The sequence below is a fragment of the Oryctolagus cuniculus genome, chromosome 12, assembly GCF_051225735.1.
Source record: "Oryctolagus cuniculus isolate XC-2025 breed Fujian yellow rabbit chromosome 12, ASM5122573v1, whole genome shotgun sequence".
Classification (NCBI taxonomy): Eukaryota; Metazoa; Chordata; class Mammalia; order Lagomorpha; family Leporidae; genus Oryctolagus; species Oryctolagus cuniculus.
Genome location: NC_142878.1, coordinates 101,381,783 through 101,402,956, shown reverse-complemented (window position 1 = coordinate 101,402,956; position 21,174 = coordinate 101,381,783). Strand labels below are relative to the sequence as shown.

The window sequence follows — 21,174 nt, the reverse complement described above, 5'->3', positions numbered from 1 at the left end:
ACAGAGGTGGCATCCTGCGCTGGGCTCCAGCCCCACAGGGCCTGCAGAAATCGGTGCCCTTCACCAGGTCACGGACGTCGCGCTTCTGTCACGGGAATCACAAGAAAGCTCTCTGGGCAGACACAGCCTCAAGCACCGTCACCTTCACCCGGTTGCTGATGCCCTGGAAGTTACAAAACCGACGTGTGGCCCCCTCCTTTGCGAGTTCTGCCCACGTGGTCCCACGCCTCCCCCAGCCTTGTGGTCGTGGCTTTCTGGGGTCCAGTGAAGCACAGCTAGTTCCACTTTAACATTCTGTCCCCCATAGCTCTGTTGCCAAACACTGTGTGGTGTGCTGTGGGTAGAGGGGACGGAGACCAATCTCTGCCCACACAGATGAGGAGTTAGCTAACATATAGCTGCCCCCCCCCAATCTTGTGTATGCATGCAGAACTTGGAGTTTCTTTTCTTTTTTTTTTTTTTAAGATCTATTTATTTATTTGAGAGGCAGAGTCAGAGAGAGAGAGAGAGAGAGAGAGAGAGAGAGAGAGAGAGAGGTTTTCCATCCATTTGTTCACGCCGCAATGGCTGGAGCTGGGCCTGATCTGAAGCCAGGAGCGTCTTCCAGGTCTCCCAGGTGGTTGCAGGGGGCCAAGCACCTGGTCCATCTTCCGCTGCTTTCCCAGGCCATTAGCAGAAAGCTGGATCAGAAAAGGAGCAGCTGGGATACAAACCAGTGCCCGTATGGGATGCCGGCACCGCAGGCGAAGGCTTAGCCTACTATGCTATAGTGCTGGCCCTAGAACTTGGGTGTTTTGAGAGCGAAGAAAAAGTTTTAATGGCAGCTGAACAGATCTTCCTAGGGATGTTGGGAGCCACGTAGTCTGGCTGTTGAAGGAGCTTCCGAAGGAGGCAGAGCATTCACCATGGAGAGGCCCACGTGATCCGATTCCCAATGAAGACCGTTCTCTGTTGGGCACACTGCTGTTAGAGAACAAACAGAACTCCACCTTCGTCAGTATAGCAGTGGTCGCCGTGGGAGTCTGGAGGTAGATGTGGGTGATCTGTGAGGAATCTGCTGTCTTGCTCTTCTTGGGCTGACCTCTGAATTCTCACCTTCCACCTGGAGTCATCCTCAATGCAGGGCTTTCCTCCAGACCCTCCATGTTGGTTCTGTACCAAAGCAAGGAAGGGCTGGCCAGTCTGTGAACCTTAAGCCCGTGGTTCCCTTGACTCTGCCGCCTTATGTGAGTTTCCAGTCCTCCCCCACCCCCCACCTTTCTAAAGAACAAGGGGCTGGCGTTGTGGCACAGCCAGTAAAGCTGCCAGCTGTGATGCTGACATCCCTTGTGGGTGCTGGTGTGAGCTCATTAGCTCCTTCCTAATGCCCTGGGAAGAGCAGTGGAGGATGGCCCAAGTGTTTGGGCCCCTGCGCCCACATGGGAGACCTGGAAGAAGCTCCTGGATCCTGGCTTTGAGCAGCCAGGACTCGAACTGGTGCCCATATGGGATGCTGGCGCTGCAGGCTGGGCTTTAACCTGCTGCACGTGCGTCCCCTTCTACACCCAGGTGCGTTGCTGTCCTGGGAAACCTGATTCCAGTCCGAGGACGCCACTACTGGGAGGTGGAGGTGGATGAGTGCCTGGACTACACCATCGGCGTGGCCTTTGAAGAGGTGCCTAGACACGAGGACCTGGGCGCCAACCGCCTCTCCTGGTGCCTGAGGCACACATTCGCCTCATCAAGGTAAAGGCAAACCCGGATGCCCAAGATTAACATTCGCTTTCCAAAGACAAGCCAAGAGGGTTTTCACTAACAGTGATCAAGGACGCACCCATTATGCTTTAGGAAATACTCGATGTTTCAGGAGTCGACGCCAGCCACTTTTAAGTCCAAGTGAGAAGAAAAAGCACAGCTGTGCTTTTAACATAAAAATGCAATCACAGGGGGCTTGTCCTACGCCCTTCCTTGCATTTTCTCGTTGACTTCTCATAGTGGTCACTGCCCACTTCTCAGGGCAGTTGATAATCCACCCACACGGTTTCAGAGCCCAGACTCGGACCAGGCGCCCGGCTGAGGAGACAGAATTCCTAACCACCAAGCGCTGGTTTCCCAGCGTGCTCAGCTGCAGTCTGTGAAGTAGATACTTTATTGGAAGCCTCAATTCTCTTAAGTAAAGACGGGCAAGAAGCTTGGAAGTTATGGCTGGTTCTGGTTTGCACTCGGGGCTGAGCACCGTCTTTATGCATGAAAACAGTTCTAGGCTGGGGGCAAGAAACCTCACGGACCCAGGCCAGTGGACGACATGTTCACACTCAGCAGGCCGCGGCGCCAGCCTTCAGTACCAGCACACAGACCCACACTGGTTTCCTAGCAGCCCTTGTAAACAGGTCTCCTGGGCTTGGGAAATCCTATGAATGCTCATCCAGTGTTCCTACCCCGATCCTTCATCATGCTTATTGAAACATTATTTGCCATGCCCAAGTAAAAGTGGGAAGATCAACCCCCACCCCTCACCGAAAGGTTTATACCGTAAGGGACTCTACTAAATGTCACCATGGTTTGGGGATGCAAGAATTACTATGTGCAGAGCCAGATCCCTTATTTAGGGATTCTGCTTGAGACGAACCAGCAGGAACAGGGGACAGAGTAAAACCCAGGCAGCGTAAAGGAAGCGTAGCTTTATGTGTCTGGTGAGAAGAGAATCAGAAGACAGAGGAGGGCAGAAACATGAGACCAACGAACGACAGGAGGAGGGCAAGAGCAGGAGCTTGGGCCAAGTGCCGTGCAGTGCTCTCGGGAAGACGCAGCGGGGAGACGGCGAGTTACGAGAGGAGACTGCGGGTAAGGTGTCCGGGGACGGGTCTCTCGGCTGACTGTAGTGTCTAGTTTAGTATTAGATTCTATTGATGGCGAGAGGGAAGGACTCACTAAGGGGAAGACAGGGAGCTGGGAAGGAGGCAGGCTGGCTTGCTCTCAAACACTCTGATCCCATTCCAGGGTTCACCCCAGGAGCGTGAGCCAGCACGCTGGCACCACAGCTCTTCGGATGCCTGCAGGCAGCAGGTTAGGGACTTGCAGGGACTGGCTTTGGCTTCGGCCGTTGTTCAAAGCAAACAGGATACGGAGCATGGCTGAAGGGTGCTGGTGCCCATCACGGAGCTGTACACCGACGGTGGCAAGCCCACTGGATGGCTGCCCTGTTGGACGGTTTAAGAACCGGCTGCCCTAGAGCACTGCTACACATCAGAGCTTGTACCAAAAGACCCACGCTAGCACATGAGGTCACAGCAGCTCCGTTTCCAACAACCTCATCACAGAACACTCACACCTCTGAGCCCCCAGACCCGATTTTAAAGACCTCCTCCAACACTGACTCCAAGGTGCTGTGGGTTCATGATCCAGTGTGTAAGTCTGCTAAAAGGCTGCTCAGTAACAGGGCGGGGAAATGTGGCTTCTTGGGGCAAATTTTCGATGGCCCCCCTATAGACTTTCTAAAGAGTTGTCCCCCTGGTATTTTTCAGGCACAAGTATGAATTTCTGCACAACAAGACAAGCCCAGATACGAGAATAACAGTTCCCCCGAGGAGGATCGGCGTGCTGCTGGACTACGCAAACTCCAGGCTGTCGTTCTTCAATGTGGACATTTCTCAGCACCTACACTCGTTTAGCTGTGAGCTTCACCGACTTGTGCATCCTTGCTTCTCTCTGGAGAAGCCGGGGTGCCTGAAGATCCGTAATGGCATCCCAATGCCGAAGCACGTCACGTTCTATTAGCCCTCTGAATCCAGCTCCCTGTCTGACCTCTGGGCCTGCTCCTCTCCAGCCCTCATTCCTCAGCTGGCTGAACGTGCCATTTGAGCGCCCTGTGCCCACCACACTTTGTAGCTCGTGCTGTCACCGGCAGCCTGGCATGCCGGCGCTCAGTTCACCTGAGCTGGGGTCCAGTCCTGAGTGCTGCCCCCGGGTGACTCCAGGGTGCCCATCAGCAGGCCCGGCTGTAGGAGGGCTCAGGCTAACTGAACTCAAACACCTTTCAAGCTATCACACTGTGTCTGTTCGTGTACATGCAAGGTATTTTGAGTCCCCAAGGTCTTGGGGGAGGGGAAGCCCTAATGGCTTAGTGAGCCAAGCACTTGGGCAGGCAACAGGCTGTCCACAGACAACAGGGACACCACGTGCCCTGCGCCTTTCCCTTGGCAGGACTTGGTGAGGTTCCTCCCATGTGTTTTTTTTTTTTTTTTTTTGGCAGGCAGAGTGGACAGTGACAGAGAGAGACAGAGAGAAAGGTCTTCCTTTGCCGTTGGTTCACCCTCCAATGGCCGCCGCGGCTGGCGTGCTGCGGCCAGCGCACTGCGCTGATCCGATGGCAGGAGCCAGGAGGCAGGTGCTTTTCCTGGTCTCCCATGGGGTGCAGGGCCCAAGCACCTGGGCCATCCTCCACTGCACTCCCTGGCCACAGCAGAGGGCTGGCCTGGAAGAGGGGCAACCGGGACAGAATCCGGCGCCCTGACCGGGACTAGAACCCGGTGTGCCGGCGCCGCAAGGCGGAGGATTAGCCTAGTGAGCCGCGGCGCCGGCCCTCCCATGTGTTCTTAGTGATGGCCTGTTCCTCTCCTTCACAGTACTCACGACCCTACATGCTGAAATTACCTCTACAACGCCCTACTCCATCTGGTGTCGCTCTTGTTCACCACGTAGTCCCCAGGGGCTGACGTAACGGGCACGCCCAGTACCTGGTGAGCACATCTTCGCCATCTGCCAGGGCTCTGCAGTCTCTTCTCGTCCTCCAGGTGAGGGACGGCAGGGCTCTTTCAGAGCCACAGGAAAGGGCTGTGCGCAGGGCAAGGAGGCAGCTGGAGGGCGGAGGCAGCTGCGGCTTGACGGCAAGACTTGGGACAACCGCACACTCCCTACTACAACCTACAGCCTACAGGTAAACGCGGTGACACGTGGAGGTACGAGAACTTAGCTGCAGCCGATTCCAGGAACTGTCCTGCAGTGTAGACAATACCTGGGTTTGATTCCTACTTCGGAAGCTATTTTGCCTTATGACCTTGGAAGAGCCACCTCTTCTTCCAGAGCTTCTGTTTCCCCTTAAACCAGGAGAAAAATACTACTTGTCTCACCAACTGGGAGGCTTACTGACAAACAAGACAGCGCTTAACAATATAAAGCGTATGGCAAACATGCAACAGTTCTTTAGTTCTTTAGGGGAAAGCACCAGTCCACCAAAGGGTGAAGCTGAACGGGGGTGGCCTGCAGGCGCTGCCCATGGTGTGCCGTCAGTTCCGTGCCTGGCTCCATCAGCTACCTTCCTGCTTCTCCCGTCCAAGTTGCCAGCTGCCATTTAAGCTCTGCACACACAGCATTTTCAAAGCTTATAAGTCAAGCTGCAATTATCAGACCATCGGCAACAAGCCCCGTGGACACCTCACTTACACGCAGGCATGCCCTCATGTCACCATTCAAGGTTTTATGTTAACGAAACTTTCACCAGAGCAGTAAGGCCAAAAATAAATAAAGGACATCCAAATAGAAAAGCAGGAGGTCAAATTATCCCTGTTTGCAGATGACATAACTTTAAATCTAGAAAAAACCTAAACACTGCACCAAAAACTGTTCAAACTGACAAATGAAATTAGCAACCTTGTAGACTATAAAATCAACAGGTAACAATAAGTAATATTTTTATACACCAAAAACTGCTGTAGAAGAAATAAAAAGAAAGCAGTCCTATCGACGACAGCTACCTCCCACCTGAAACACCGAGGACTACTTTAATTAAGGAAGTGAATGATCTCGACAGTGAAAATTACAAACACTGATGAAGGAAACTGCAGACAACACCACAAAACGGGAACTACTCCCAGAGCAAAGGCAGACAGACAAATGGGAAAACAAAAAAGCTTCTGCCCAGCATAGGAAACAATCAACCGAGTGAAGAGACAACAGAATGAGAAAATACTGCAACCTACTCATCCAACAAGGGATTAATTCACAGAATATATAATCAACAGAAAAAAAATCCAAGTAAAAACATGGGGGAATGACCTGAACAGACATTTCTCAAGATATACAAAAGGCCAAAAAGCATGATGAGAAAAGCTCAACATCACTAACCACTGGGGAGATGCAAATCCAAACCACAATGAGCTAACCCCTCAGGGCAGTCAGGACAGCTTTTATAAAATACTCGTAACTAACAGTGAGGACGCAGAGACCAGCAGTGTGTGCGAGTCCTCAGAAAACCAGAGACAGGATTACCATGTGACCCATCAATCCTGCTACTGAGCACACACCCAAAAGAAATGAAATCCGAATGTCAGAGACATCTGCACTCACGTCTGTTGCAGCGCTATTCATGTTAGCAGGATATGGAATTAACCTAGACATCCGTCAATGGGCGAAGGGATAAAGAAACACGGTCTATTTATTATTACTCAGCCACTAACAAAGAGAGAAACTCTGTCATCTGCAGCAACTCGGGTGAAACTGAAGGACAACGTATCAGTAACACAAGCCAAGCACAGCAAAATATATCACGTGTTAGTCACTTACACTGTCTCAAAGTAGAGAATGTTAGTTAGATGGCTTGGGGAATGGGGAGGGATACTGCAGGGCAGAGGGAGGGATGGAAAGAGGATGTTAAGGACTGCAGGGGTGCAGGTGAGTGAACCAAAAAAACTCAGATGTTCTACAGCACAGTAGGATAACTGTGGTTAACAAGAACTAACCCAAAGACAGGATTCTGAATGTCCCTAACACAAAGAAATGAGAACTGTCTGAAGGGATGGGAATGCCAGTGACCCTGATCGCTGTATACGTGTACTGAAATGCCACACTGTTCCCCGTAAACACGAACAATCACTCTGCGTCAATTAAAGATGGATATTTAAAAACAAAATTTTCTTGTTTTTCCAGCACACTCAATCGGACACACCAAAACACCTCTCTTGACTCACCCTGACAACCTAGTAGCTCCCCCTCCCCACACACACAGGCCTGCCTGGCCAAGCTGGATCACTTAACCTGAACTATGAAGAGCGCAGCAGCTGTGAGCACAGAAATGGGTCCAGTTTTAAACAACGAAGACATACACGTGTGCATACTCAAAAACGCTCTCAGCCAGTGCTGTGGCTCACTAGGCTAATCCTCCACCTGCGGCGCCGGCACACCAGGTTCTAGTCCCGGTTGGGACACCAGATTCTGTCCCGGTCATTCCTCTTCCAGGCCAGCTCTCTGCTGTGGCCCGGGAGTACAGTGGAGGATGGCCCAAGTCCTTGGGCCCTACACCCATGGGAGACCAGGAGAAGCACCTGGCTCCTGGCTTCGGATCAGCGCGGTGCGCCAGCTGCAGCAGCCATTGGGGGGTGAACCAACGGCAAAGGAAGACCTTTCTCTCTGTCTCTCTTACTGTCCACTCTGCCTGTCAGGAAAAAAAAAAAAGTTCTCTGCTCCTGAAACATAAACCACCAAGTAGGAAACAGGGTGTGACCGGTAAGGCAAGTTTTCATTCAGGCTTCTAACTGGCTTTATGGAGTACTTCACGTGTACAATGAACACGAGTAAATGGATAAAAACTCCACATTGAAAACATTTAATAACAATTTTGACCAAAAAAAAAACTGTCCAAATTGCCACTGACATTAGACTAGGCAGATAACAGCCTGAAGCATCACAATCGTTCAGTATAAAGAACCTTTATTTAAACATCTTTCTCACCTTCTACAAAAAGAAAAACGAAGTCTAAAACCAAACCAAACCAAACTTTGTTTTTTGTTACATATTCCGATTCCGTAAACTACCATGCACGATCTGCTGAAATGAAATTTCAACAAGGGGAAGGGTTTACCTCACGGAGACCATGTTCACCTGAAACCTGCCAAAAAAAGAAAAAAACAGAAAAAGATTTTTTAAGAATTAGAACTTTGCAGTCACAAACCCTGATAGAAGGCAGTTAAAAAAAAAAAAAAAAGGCATCACAACCTGTTCTGTTGTTAGCTTTACTTGTATCTTCTATAGCCACCAAGCACACCATTACATAAGTCCCCAAATGAAGGACCCCAAAAGCGGTGCCCTTTTGTGATGACCCCAGAAACACAGACTCCAGACCAGGCGATGCAAAAAGCAAGAGGCAGTTTCATTTCATTTGCGCAAATGGGCCCTCTGCTGCCGCAAGCGGCGAGAGAGAGAGAGAGCCCCGAACAGTCATCTCACACAGCTTTTAAAGGGCAAAACCACAAGATTACCATAGCCTTGGGTGGCGTAAGTTCATTGGGCAACTTGACAGTTGGACAAAGTACATGGACAACGGGGGGCGATGAGGAAGAGAAGCGGGCTGCTACGTGCCTTACGTGCCTCGCAGTTTCTTCACAGGGGAGGGGGGCCCATGTACATAACAGGTTGTTCTGTTGCCCATATCTCCGAGTGAAATCTAACCGCTTCTCTGAGAACCAGCTTACTTCCCTATTTCCCAGAACCAGCACTGAGTAGGGGAAAGGCTTTTATTATTCTACCTACTAAGGTACCTAACTTAACTACTTGGCCTAATCGCCTAATGTAGCACACTTATTGATATCACTGTTAACAGTATTAATAACATTTTCTATTATAACTTAAAGCTAACTTATATTTTATTTATTATGGTTCTATTATGCTTTTTGCAGGGGTCTTACATTTCCTTCTCTTCCCTTTGTACTGATTTTAATCTTAAAATCTAGCCGTGGGGCTGGATGGCCGGGGGGGCCTTGGTTTAAAAACAGAAGCCCCAGGAGCTAACACCTTGTTAGGCCCTACCGGTAAAGGGTCAGGGGAGGTAATTTTTAGCCTTATTTTAAACACGAGTCCTGTGTCCGTTCCTGAGACATACAGTCGTAGCCCCCAGGTTTTCCCCTGCAACCAACCGGACCGTGAAGAGAAATCTCTCCCTTTGGTAGTGAAGGTGATGTTCAGGGGGTTGCACCAGGGGGAACACTGTGGCGATTTAGGGTTACTGCTGCCACAATCGCTACCGGTGGAGTTTCTGCCTACTGTGATGAGATTCCCTGGAGACGAGGGTTTCCAGTAAACCGTCCCAGTGGTCTCACATCCCCAGGCAGCACAATAGTAGGATTCCAGCCCCCCACAGCGATACGCAGTTGCTTGGTCCCGATCTTCGCGGGGGCAAACATAGAAGGGTAAGGTCCAAAGTTTTTTTCGGAATGAGGCACGACTGCACCCATAAGCCCATCCTCCTATTCCTCCTTCCCACCCTGAGGTCTGGTGTTGCATGGAGCAGATTTGGGATTCTCTTTCGGGGCCCACAGCAGAAGTTATGGTAGGGATATCCCAAGTCTCTAACCTAGCTGCCAACTGGCAAATATCAGGGGTCAGAGAGGGCCACCATGTCCACGGGGGCGCCGTGTGGGTGGTTGACCACACGACATCACCAGTGGCAGATAGCACTTGCCACTCAAGTCTCTGAGGGGCATGTGGGTTGGAGTTTAGGAGGAGAGGGTTGGGAAAAACTAAGCTGGGGAAAATTACAATCACTGTGAGCATTAGGCAATTTTTAAAAGTCTTATCTTGAGGGGGTTTTGAGTGCGTTGGAGTGTCCATTTGGCTGAGTCATCCGTGGGGCCGCCTCCCTCCGGCGGTGCCCTCTTGACGTGAGAAGCGTGAACCCAAGCGGCAATCCCGTCGACTTTCACTGCAGTGGGTGTCGTCAGCAGCACAGTGTAGGGTCCCTTCCAGCGCGGCTCGAGGGTCCTGGACTGATGTCTGCGGAGGTAAACTGAATCTCTGATCTGGAAAGGGTGTGGCACTGTAGGGCACTTGGATTGGTACACTGCTGCTAGAGGTTTCCACACGTGCCTCTGAATCAGCTGCAAAGCTCTCAGTTGGGTCTGCAAACTGGGGGAAGTGGCATAAGAGTCAATGCTGGGTCCCAACAAGTCAGCTATTGGGGGAGGGCCTCCGTACAGTATCTCATACGGAGTCAACCCGAACGCGGAGGGAGTGTTGCGGGCCCGGAATAAGGCCATCGGTAGCAACTCGACCCAGTCTCTAGTGCCAGTCTCCATCATTAATTTGGTTAAGGTCTCTTTAATTGTTCTGTACGCTCTACCTGTCCTGAACTCTGGGGTCTATAAGCACAATGTAATTTCCAATCAATCCCCAGCACCTTGGCCACCAACTGACTTACCCGGGAGACAAAGGCCGGCCCATTGTCGGACCCCAGCACCTTAGGTAGACCAAACCATGGGAAGATTTCTTCCAAGATCTTCTTGACTACTACCTGCGCTGTTTCCTTCTTAACCGGGAAAGCCTCCGTCCAGCCAGAGAAAGTATCTACAAATACTAAGAGGTATTTAATTCCATACCTGCCGGGACGAATCTCAGTGAAATCGACCTCCCAGTTTGTTCCAGGACAGGCCCCTCGCATCCTTCCCCCTTCTGGCATCTTGACACATTTTGGATTTACCTTTGCGCAAGGAACACACGATTCTGTTGCCTGTTTCACCAGTGAGTCCAACCCGATTATAAAGTGGGACTGCTCTTCTCTGTCCAGTAGGGTTTTTAACTTTTTATGTCCCAGGTGAGTCCACCTATGGAGGTCATTTACCAGATCTCTGGCTACCTTTCTTGGTAGTACTGTTTTCCCTTGAATCTCCCAGACCCTGTGTTGTTCATTGTACCTTCCTCCCAATCTTTGGATGGCCGCCACGTCCTGTTCCGAATAAGTCCATCCTTGTTTATCAGAGCGGGCCTCAGATGACTGGGCCATCAAAGCGACACTGTCCAGGGCACTGATCCTGGCCACCTCGTCCGCCAGTCTGTTTCCTTTAGCCACTGGGTCATTTCCTTTTTGGTGGCCTAAACAATGGATAATGCTCACCCTCTTTGGGAGATGGAGGGCTTGCAGGAGGTCTAAGATTTCCTGTTTTTTTTTTTTTTTGGTTTTTTTTTTTTTGACAGGCAGAGTGGACAGTGAGAGAGAGAGACAGAGAGAAAGGTCTTCCTTTGCCGTTGGTTCACCCTCCAATGGCCGCCGCGGCCGGCGCACCACGCTGATCCAATGGCAGGAGCCAGGAGCCAGGTGCTTCTCCTGGTCTCCCATGGGGTGCAGGGCCCAAGCACCTGGGCCATCCTCCACTGCATTCCCGGGCCACAGCAGAGAGCTGGCCTGGAAGAGGGGCAACCTGGACAGAATCCGGCGCCCCAACCGGGACTAGAACCCGGTGTGCCGGCGCCGCTAGGCGGAGGATTAGCCTAGTGAGCCGCGGCGCCGGCCAGATTTCCTGCTTATTTTTAATGTCCTTGCCCCCAGAGGTCAGCAGTCCCCTCCTTCGGTATACTTCTCCATGGATATGCGCAGTGGTAAACGCGTAGCGGCTATCAGTATAGATGTTTACCTTTTTGTTTTTAGCCGCCCGGAGCGCTTGGGTGAGAGCCACCAGTTCAGCCTTCTGTGCTGAAGTCCCCGGGGGCAGAGCTGAGGCCCAGATGACAGTCTCCCCGTCCACTACAGCCGCCCCCGCCTTCCTTTCACCTTGGTGTAGGAAGCTGCTCCTGTCCGTGTACCAGGTGCATTCCGCGTCTGGCAGGGGCAGGTAGGTCGGTCCCCTCGGGTCCCGTGCACTTCGGCTAACACTTGATGACAGTCGTGATCGACTTGTGACTCGGACCCCAGCTCAGGGAGCAGGGTAGCCGGATTGAGCGAGGCAGCAGTCCCATACCGGATCCGTTCAGGGTTGAGCAACATTGCCTGGTAGTGGGCGATCCTGGCGTTCGACAGCCATCTATCTGGCGGTTGGCGGATAACAGCCTCGATGGCATGGGGTGCCACTATGGTGAGTGGCTGTCCCAAAGTCAGTTTGTCCGAATCTTTCACCAGAACAGCCACGGCCGCAATCATGCGGAGGCAAGGGGGCCACCCCGAGGTGACACTGTCCAGTTTCTTTGAAAAGTATGCTACAGGTCTTTTCCAGGGTCCTAAATTTTGAGTCAAAACACCCTTCGCCATTCCCCCTTTTTCATCCACATAAAGGGTGAAAGGTTTAGCAGGGTCCGGGAGGCTCAATGCAGGAGCCTCCAAGAGGGCCCGTTTTATCTTGTCGAATGCCAGCTGTTGTTCTTTTCCCCATACAAATGGGGAATTTGTCCTCGTGAGAGGGTACAGCGATGCTGCCATCTCTGCAAAGCCTGGTATCCAGAGGCGGCAGAAGCCAGCGCTGCCCAAGAACTCCCTGAGGTGGCGGGCATTCTTAGGGGGTGGAATGAGCGCTACGGCCCTTTTACGCCCTTCAGTCAGCCACCTCCGACCTCCCTCCAGTACATAGCCCAGGTAGGTCACACGTCGGGTGCAAAGTTGGGCCTTCTTCGCGGAGGCCCTGTATCCTAACTCTCCCAGCCTATGGAGTAGGGCCTCTGTACCTCTGGTGCAACCCTGCTCAGTCTCTGCAGCTAACAACAGGTCATCCACGTATTGCAGAAGAGTCAACTCTGGGTGGCTTACCCGAAAGTCCGCCAAGTCCTGGTGTAAGGCTTCATCAAACAGCGTAGGGGAGTTCTTGAGCCCTTGGGGAAGCCTGGTCCACGTTAGTTGTCCCGAAAACCCAGTCTCCAGGTCTTTCCACTCGAAAGCAAAGAAAGGTTGACTCTGGGGACTCAGTCTTAGGCAAAAGAAAGCGTCTTTCAAGTCGAGCACTGTGTACCAAGTTTGGGTCGGGGGCAGGGTGCTTAGCAGGTTGTACAGGTTAGGAACCATAGGGTGAATGTCCTCAGCCCTACAGTTTACTTCCCGTAGGTCTTGCACTGGCCTGTAATCATTGGAGCCAGGCTTTTTGACTGGTAACAAAGGGGTGTTCCAAGGTGACTGACAAGGTCTCAATATGCCCAGTTTTATTAGTCTCTGTATGTGCGGCCGAATTCCAACCTTTGCCTCCATGGCCATAGGGTATTGGCGGATGGATACGGGAGTGGCCGTGGGCTTCAGGTTTACTATCACTGGGGGCTGTCGGACAGCAAGCCCTACTCCTCCCGTCTCCGCCCAAGACTGGGGAAATTTAGCAAGCCACTCAGATGCTACCTGAGGCTGGGCTGTTAGGGGGCATTCATGAAGGCGGTGTTCGTCCTCCAGTCGGAGGGTCAACACATGGAGGGGTTGGCCTGCGGGGCCAACTACTGTGGCTCCCTTATCTTGGAAATGGATCTGGGCCCCAACCTTTGAGAGCAGATCCCTTCCCAGCATGGGGTATGGGCAGTCCGGCACTAGTAAGAACGAATGCGTGACCTGCCCCGTTGCCAAGTCGACCTTACGCTCAGTAGTCCATTTGTACAGTTTCCCTCCAGTGGCCCCCTGGACCCATGATGTCTTGGAACTGAGAGGGCCTTCAGCCACGGTAAGAACTGAATGCTGGGCTCCAGTGTCAACCAGAAAGGTGACTGGTCGGCCTCCCACCTTCAGGGTTACCCAGGGCTCTGGGGGAGGCTCCTGGCCCCGAACTACCTATTCGTCGTCTTCCAGTGATAGGACTGTAACGGCTCTCCGTTGGCCTTTCAGCTGACCCTTGTTTGGGCAATCCTTGATCCAATGTCCTTTTTCTTTGCAGTAGGCGCATTGGTCTCGGTCCACCCGCGGTTTCCGTTTGTCTCCCAAGTCCCTACCTTGTCTACATTTAGTCTGCTCTGATCCTGTAACTGCAGTGGCCAGGATCTTAACTAAGTCCTTGTTTCTCTTTTTATCTCTCTGATCCTCCCTACGTTCCTGTTCTCTGTGTAACCTCTCTTCTCTTTCCTCTTTCGTTTCTCTTTTATTGAAAATCTTTTCTGCCTCCTTAACTAGGTCCAGCAGTGTATACCCCTGCAACCCCTCCAGCCTCTGTAGCCTAGTACGGATGTCCGGCGCCAATTGTCCAATGAAGGACATAATCACGTCGGCTTGCCGGTCTGGGGGTTTGTGGGTCGAAGGGAGTATACATCCTATAACCTTCCATTAATCTCTCCAGAAATCCTGCCAGAGTTTCCTCATTCCCTTGCATAATTGCACATACCTTTGCCAAATTAGTCGGGCGCCTTCCGGCCCCTCTGAGACCTTTCAGGAGAATCTGGCGATAGAGACGGAGTCGCTCCCTACCGGCCACGGTATTGAAGTCCCAATCAGGTCGAGTCAGCGGGAAGGCTCCATTGATCTCACTGGGCTGCTGAGTGGGACGGCCGTTATCTCCCGGCACATTTTTGCGGGCTTCTGTGAAAACCCGCTGCCTTTCTTCTGTGGTTAGGAGGGCCTGCAAAAGCTGCTGACAGTCATCCCAAGTGGGCTGGTGGGTTAACAGAATTGACTCTATCAGGCCAGTCAGGGCCTGCGGGTCTTTAGAGAAAGGAGGGTTATGAGCTTTCCAATTGTAAAGGTCTGAGGCAGAAAATGGCCAGTATTGAACCTCTCCCGCCACTGAGCGAAGCGGGAAGGCTTGGGACGTCCAGGAATCTCCCGCCTCCCCCCGGTTCGCGACGAAGGCGCAAGCGGGTATTCGGCGGCGATGAGTGTGGGTCAGACGAGGGTCGTGGCGCTTCCTCATCCCGCCCCGTGGAATCTGGGGAGGGCGCGGAAGGTTCTGCCCCTTCCAAAGTGGGTGGTTGATGGGGACGGTTATAGGGAGGAGGAGGGTCTAGCAGCAAAAGATTTTCCTGTCCCCCCGGGAGGACCGGCGGATCATCAGGTTTTGTTTTCGGGGATTCTTTTAGGGGGTAAAGGTAAGATGTTAATGGAGGGGTCAAAGGTATCGCGGAGGGGCATGGAGGAGGCCTAGGACCCCCAGGGGTTTCCTTGTCGACCCTACTCCTGCCTCCAGTTCCCCTCCGTGTGAGGAAAGGTCTGACCCAAGGAGGAGGCTCCTGAGTCAAATCTTCCCACACCGTGATGTAGGGCACTTGGTCTGGATGTCCTTCAGTGCCCTCCTGGCAAACACGGTTTTTCACCTGTAAGATAACATCAAAGTCAAAGATCCCGTCTCTGGGCCAGCCAACATCGAACACTGGCCAGGCAGAGGTGCAGAAAGTTATCCAATCCTTTTTCCGCACCTCCACCGACAGGTTGCGAGCACGTTCCCGACCCTCCTTCCAGTGTCCTAGAGTCAGGCTCAAAGGTGTTGTTAATTGTTGGCCCATGACAACAGATGGGGGAAATAGAAAGAAATAAAGAATAACAAAAACAGCGACACACAGAACAGAAATCACAAGCCGCGTGGCAACAGACCGAGACAAAACCGAAACTAAAATTTCAGATGGGAGCGGCCGTCTGGCCAGGCTCTCCCCTGGAAGAAGGGAAACGCTCTCTTTCCCCTCTTCCCAGACCACCACTGGAGCGTCCTCCAGGGTGGGACCAGGGGTCTCAGGACACGTCTGTCTCCCCCACTGGTCCAATACTGAGCCTGCACAGGCGCCCCAGGACGGATTCATGTCGCCCTGGCAAACAAGGACAAACAGTACAAACCACAATTACAATAATACACAAGTAAGCAAACTTACCTCCGTCAGGCCGATGGAGTGTGGGAGTCTGGGGTCTCCCAAATCCCGGACGAGCTCCCAAATGAAGGACCCCAAAAGCGGTGCCCTTTTGTGATGACCCCAGAAACACAGACTCCAGACCAGGCGATGCAAAAAGCAAGAGGCAGTTTCATTTCATTTGCGCAAATGGGCCCTCTGCTGCCGCAAGCGGCGAGAGAGAGAGAGAGCCCCGAACAGTCATCTCACACAGCTTTTAAAGGGCAAAACCACAAGATTACCATAGCCTTGGGTGGCGTAAGTTCATTGGGCAACTTGACAGTTGGACAAAGTACATGGACAACGGGGGGCGATGAGGAAGAGAAGCGGGCTGCTACGTGCCTTACGTGCCTCGCAGTTTCTTCACAGGGGAGGGGGGCCCATGTACATAACAGGTTGTTCTGTTGCCCATATCTCCGAGTGAAATCTAACCGCTTCTCTGAGAACCAGCTTACTTCCCTATTTCCCAGAACCAGCACTGAGTAGGGGAAAGGCTTTTATTATTCTACCTACTAAGGTACCTAACTTAACTACTTGGCCTAATCGCCTAATGTAGCACACTTATTGATATCACTGTTAACAGTATTAGTAACATTTCCTATTATAACTTAAAGCTAACTTATATTTTATTTATTATGGTTCTATTACGCTTTTTGCAGGGGTCTTACACGCCCACAGAAACCACTTCTCCAGTCTCCAGTCACCTTCCCGCAGGCTGGCAGCAAATTCTCCAGTCTCCACAACTCTCCCCTATAAATACACTCTTTCTGTTTTCCACGTAGTAAAACAATAGGAAGTGCATACTTGCTGTTGGTAGATAAGTAGGTCTTGAACTTCCTTTGCGAACAAGACCTGTTCTATCTACCTTTTCATTTAGGAGGCTAAAGGCAGAGTCGGCTTGACTTCAAGGACTCTCATTTCTTAGTCTCCAGAATGTGACCAAGTCTTGCTTTTACAACATGGTCCTTGAACACATCAAGATACTACAGAGGGCTGGCACTGTGGCACAATGGGTTAAAGACCAAGCCTGCAGCACTGGTATCCCATACAGCCGTGGGTTCAAGTCCCGGCTGCTCCACTTCCAATCCAGCTCCCCACTAATGTGCCTGGAAAAGCAGTGGAGGATGTCCCAAGTCCTTGGGCCCCTGTACCCACATGGGAGACCTGAAGAAGTTCCAGGCTCCTGGCTTTTGAATGGCTCAGCTCTGGCCACTGTGGCCATTTGGAGAGTGAACCAGCAAATGGAAGACCTCTCTATACCCCTCTCTGTAACTCTTTCAAATAAATCTTTTTCTTTTTCTTTTTTTATTTATTTGAAAGTCAGAGTTACACAGAGAGAGGAGAAGCAGAGAGAGAGAGAAGTCTTCCATTCACTGATTCTCTCTCCAATTGGCCACAACGGCCAGAGTTGTGCCGATCCGAAGCCAGGAGCCAGGAGCCTCCTCCAGGTCTCCCACGTGGGTGCAGGGGCCCAAGGACGTGAGCCATCCTCTACTGCTCTCTCAGGCCACAGCAGAGAGCTGGATCGGAAGTGGAGCAGCTGGGACTAGAATCGGCACCCACATGGGATGCCGGCGATCCAGGCCAGGCATTAACTTGCTGCGCCACAGAGCCGGCCCCAAATAAAATAAATCTTAATAATAAAAAATTACTACAGAAAAGGTCCTTTATAACCTCAAGCTTTAAGAGATGGGAACTCTTTCCATATGCTCACTTCACTACACACGATGGTTAATTAATCTAAATGCAAGCTAAGAGTTTGTCATCTGGGAAGAAGAATACAGCCAGCCTGCATCTTCTCCATCACTAAGAGTTCTGCAAGGAGTGTGACTTTGACCTGGGCACACTGCACCTCTGTCAGTGATTCCTCTTAGCTGTGACAGGCCAGGCACTGGTTCTTGTCAAGAACCTCCGACTGCTTTACAGCTTGTTTCCTCTATCATCATCACCCGCCAAAATTAAGCCCTGCTCACTGGTTCACTAATTTGTCTTCATTTTCACTAATTTGTCTTCATTTTACCAGATTTCGACAGAATCCAGTTTTTCTTCTGTTTTCACTTATTCGAATACTGGTGGAATCAACCTATTATGTATTTCAACCATGAGAATCAAACAGCTTGTAGCAGGTACAGACAACACCTGTGCAGTCACTTGGACATAGCCAACACTGTGTAGTGTTAACTTGAACACTAACCTTGCCCTTTGCAGCATTCTCATTCTTAAAATTCAATGTGGGGGGCTGGCGCCACGGCTCACTAGGCTAATCCTCCGCCTGTGGCGCCGGCACACCGGGTTCTAGTCCTGGTCAGGGCGCCGGATTCTGTCCCGGTTGCCCCTCTTCCAGGCCAGCTCTCTGCTGTGGCCCGGGAAGGCAGTGGAGGATGGCCCAAGTCCTTGGGCCCTGCACCCCATGGGAGACCAGGAGAAGCACCTGGCTTCTGCCATCAGATCAGTGCGGTACGCCGGCCGCTGCGCGCAAGCCGCGGCGGCCATTGGAGGGTGAACCAACGGCAAAGGAAGACCTTTCTCTCTATCTCTCTCTCTCACTGTCCACTCTGCCTGTCAAAAAAAAAAAAAAAAAAAAAAAAATTCAATGTGGGTAAATTCAAATAGTCTGGACCGGAGACAGGAATATAACCAAGTCAACAAACTTGAGGCTTCCCACAGCAGGAGCACAGCTTTCCAAGATGGATTTACTGAGCGAATCTGTCACTTCTTGGCTAAAACTCTATTATTCTGCCACCCAGAAAGACTCCGACCCTCTAACTGCCTTCCACATGCTAACTGACCATCTAATTAAAGAGAAGAGGAGAAAATGAGAGAAGAAGAAAAAACACCAAGAAACACTGTCCAGAAGTAAGGCGAGCACGCTGGAGGAAGGCTAACGTATTTGATGCTGTCCTCTGTGCCATTTACAATTTGTAGACTGGCCTGATTCCTAGGCACCCCAAACAGCCCTCCGCTCCCCTGTCCATCCAGTGCCCACAGAGCTCAAAAGTCACCTCTTGGAAGCACTGCCTGACTCTTCCTCTCCCAGGCCAACGGCCACACACTCACCTTGAGAAACTTCAGAGGATACCCTGCTACCACTGTCTTGCATCTGCTCCACTTGCACACAAACCACGGTCTCTGAATGGCCAGAAACAAGCGCCTTCTGCCCTCGGGGGCTCACACACCTGCAAAGCGGGAGAACACATCGGACTGTATTCCAGAGCAGAGAGGGAGCCTCTTCATCAGAAGGCAAACCAGCTTTCGAATGTGTGTGTGCTGGAGGAGGGTGGGCGAGACAGCACAGGTATGGACCCACGAACCTTCTCCTGCATCCGAGCACCTGCGGGATCAGAGATTCCCACCAGCAGCACTACACGGTGGGGACTTCTAACCTGGGAGGGTGGGAGGGGGCACAGAAGAATAGGGGCGGGGGCTGGAAAAGATGGGACTGACAGCCCCCCCCCATCCCCTCACTGTAAGAGAACTTTTATACTCTCATTTAGTATGTGTCACAGTTTCGACTATCCTAAGAGAGCCCAAAGACCTACAGCACGTGGATCTGAAAGGTTCCCAGTCCTAACTTTGGGTTGTAGGTCAGAGGCTGGGGACTGGAGGTTGCCCCTGCACCTGCGCTAATACTGACACCACACCATGACGCTGTGGTTTCTGCTGGCTTTAGAATCTAAAATGTTAATGGAGGAGATTCTACAGTGTAAGCTAATGAAAAGCTTAGGGACTTAACATTATGTTCACAGCCCAAGTCAAGAACTTCTTTAAAAAAAATCACTTTATGGGAGGGACTCCCTCACAAAAAACAACTAAAGCATCTCAGTGCCTAAGAAAAGCCCGCCTCCCCCAAATAACTGGTCAAATTGGTTCTCTACAGGGTGGAAATCAGACGGGATCACCCAATACTGAAATCTCATCTTTTCCCAGATGGTGACTGATGGCTCGAGTTAGACAAGTGAGATGCTGTGTTCATTATAAATCAGAAAAAAAAACAAATGTTCCCAGGCCTTCAAAGGACCTCAAGCCAACTTCCCAAAAATAACCTAAATAAAACATTCTCCAAGGATTTCCATGTAAGGGATTTTTAAACACCACTTACTATTCACAATCAGGTATAAACTCGGAACTGGGTATGTTTCTGTGCAGTTACTTATTGAAAAAAATCCAATGAGTTCTCAGAGGAAGGAGACCGCTGGTGGCGCTGACCCCGCGGCAGTCACTGACCTTTCACCTCTGCCCCCCCCCCGAGCCCTACAAATCCCCTGAAGCTCGACACGCCTGCCTACGAGGACGCTACCGTGAGGCACCCCTACAGGCGTGCCAGACGCCGGCCTTACCCCACGCCACAAACACATCCCGCCCGCGGCGTCCACTCTTCGTCGCAATTCTTCTCTTCTTCCGGTGGAAAACAACCCCTTCCGGTTTCCTGGGCGTGGGGAGGAAGTCCCGCCCCACGGAGGAGCGGCACGCAACTGGACGCGAGGGAGGGGCGCGCGCATGCGCGGGACGGATGGGCGTGTCGGCGCTCCCTGCCAGTATGGGCGGGACGGCTTTAGGGAACTGGCTGGGTGCTGGGAGGTTGAGTCCGCCGCCGGAGGGGGAACGGGGTGGGGCTGGGAGCCCGTCCGCGGGTCCTCGCGTCCTCCCCCGGCGGACGACCCCCGAGGGCCTATCCCTCGTTTGCCCTGGTTTCCCAGTTCGCTCCCCGTATTTGGTTTCGCGCCGCCATCTCCGCAGCCCGGTTCTTTGCCCACTTACGGGGCCTTGGCTGTGCCTACAGCAGGTGCTCCCGAGCCTGTGGTAATTCTTGCTGCTGGAAGCACGGGCACTTGCTAACCATGGAAGGGACTGACGGCATGCGTCACCCTCGCCTTGGCTGTGGACGTCAGGAAGACAAAGAGGGAATTAAAATTACTCTTGCATCACAGGCCGGTGGCTTACCAGAACAGATACCCTGGCATTCTGAAATCTAGGTGTCGCTTTCCGTGCGTTCTTTTTGACTCTGAGTAGAATCTGCCTCCTTTGGCTTCTGGTGGAAGCCAGCGCTCACTGGTTAACTTTGCACCTGCGTCACTCCCTGCTTTTCCTGTGGCGTCAAGTGGTGTTCTTCGTATGTGTCTCTGTGATCTTAAAAGGACACCAGTCAGGCCGGCGCCGCTCACTAGGCTAATCCTCCGCCTTGCGGCGCCGGCACACCGGGTTCTAGTCCCGGTCGGGGCGCCGGTTCTGTCCCGGTTGCTCCTCTTCCAGTCCAGCTCTCTGCTGTGGCCCGGGAGTGCAGTGGAGTATGGCCCAAGTGCTTGGGCCCTGCACCCGCATGGGAGACCAGGATAAGTACCTGGCTCCTGGCTTCAGATTGGCGCAGCACCGGCTGTAGCGGCCATTTGGGGGGGTGAACCAACGGAGAAGACCTTTCTCTCTGTCTCTCTCTCTCTCTCTCACTGTCTAACTCTGCCTGTCAAAAAAAAAAAAAGACACCAGTCCTGAGTAAGAAGCCCACCCTACTCCCCTGTGACATGATCATGACTTATCACATCCGCAATGCCCCTATTTCCAGGTAAAGTCATATTATGACTCTCCTGGAAGGATGTAAATTTGGGGGGAGTGACACTTGGCCTACCCAGAGTGCAGCTCTCAAAGTTCTTAAAACATAGCAGCCCAAGAGCTGAG

At 51.9% G+C, this 21,174-nt stretch overlaps 1 protein-coding gene, 1 long non-coding RNA gene and 1 other non-coding gene across 5 annotated transcripts in view; 1 reads left to right on the top strand and 2 right to left on the bottom strand.

Annotated features, from left to right (window-relative positions):
- Positions 1-6,886, top strand: part of FSD2 (fibronectin type III and SPRY domain containing 2) — a 44,759-nt gene extending 37,873 nt beyond the window's left edge. For 2 of the 3 annotated variants that reach the window (XM_051834240.3, XM_008275296.5), the window contains exons 12-13: positions 1,549-1,725; positions 3,504-6,886. In XM_051834240.3, the coding sequence (XP_051690200.3) occupies positions 1,549-1,725; positions 3,504-3,756 (430 nt within the window). In that variant the 3' untranslated portion in view covers positions 3,757-6,886. The remainder of the gene's footprint in view (positions 1-1,548; positions 1,726-3,503) is intronic. The other variant, XR_016218362.1, reaches the window with a different exon arrangement.
- A 3,214-nt stretch (positions 6,887-10,100) lies between these two features.
- On the bottom strand, positions 10,101-19,970 carry LOC103352494 (protein NYNRIN). The gene is made up of 3 exons (XR_016218363.1): positions 19,842-19,970; positions 18,562-18,680; positions 10,101-14,940 (listed from the first exon to the last, which is right to left on the bottom strand). It is a non-coding gene; the product is annotated as a protein NYNRIN (long non-coding RNA).
- Positions 16,310-16,436, bottom strand: LOC127487742 (small Cajal body-specific RNA 15). The gene has a single exon (XR_007914825.1).
- Positions 19,971-21,174: the final 1,204 nt, after the last annotated feature.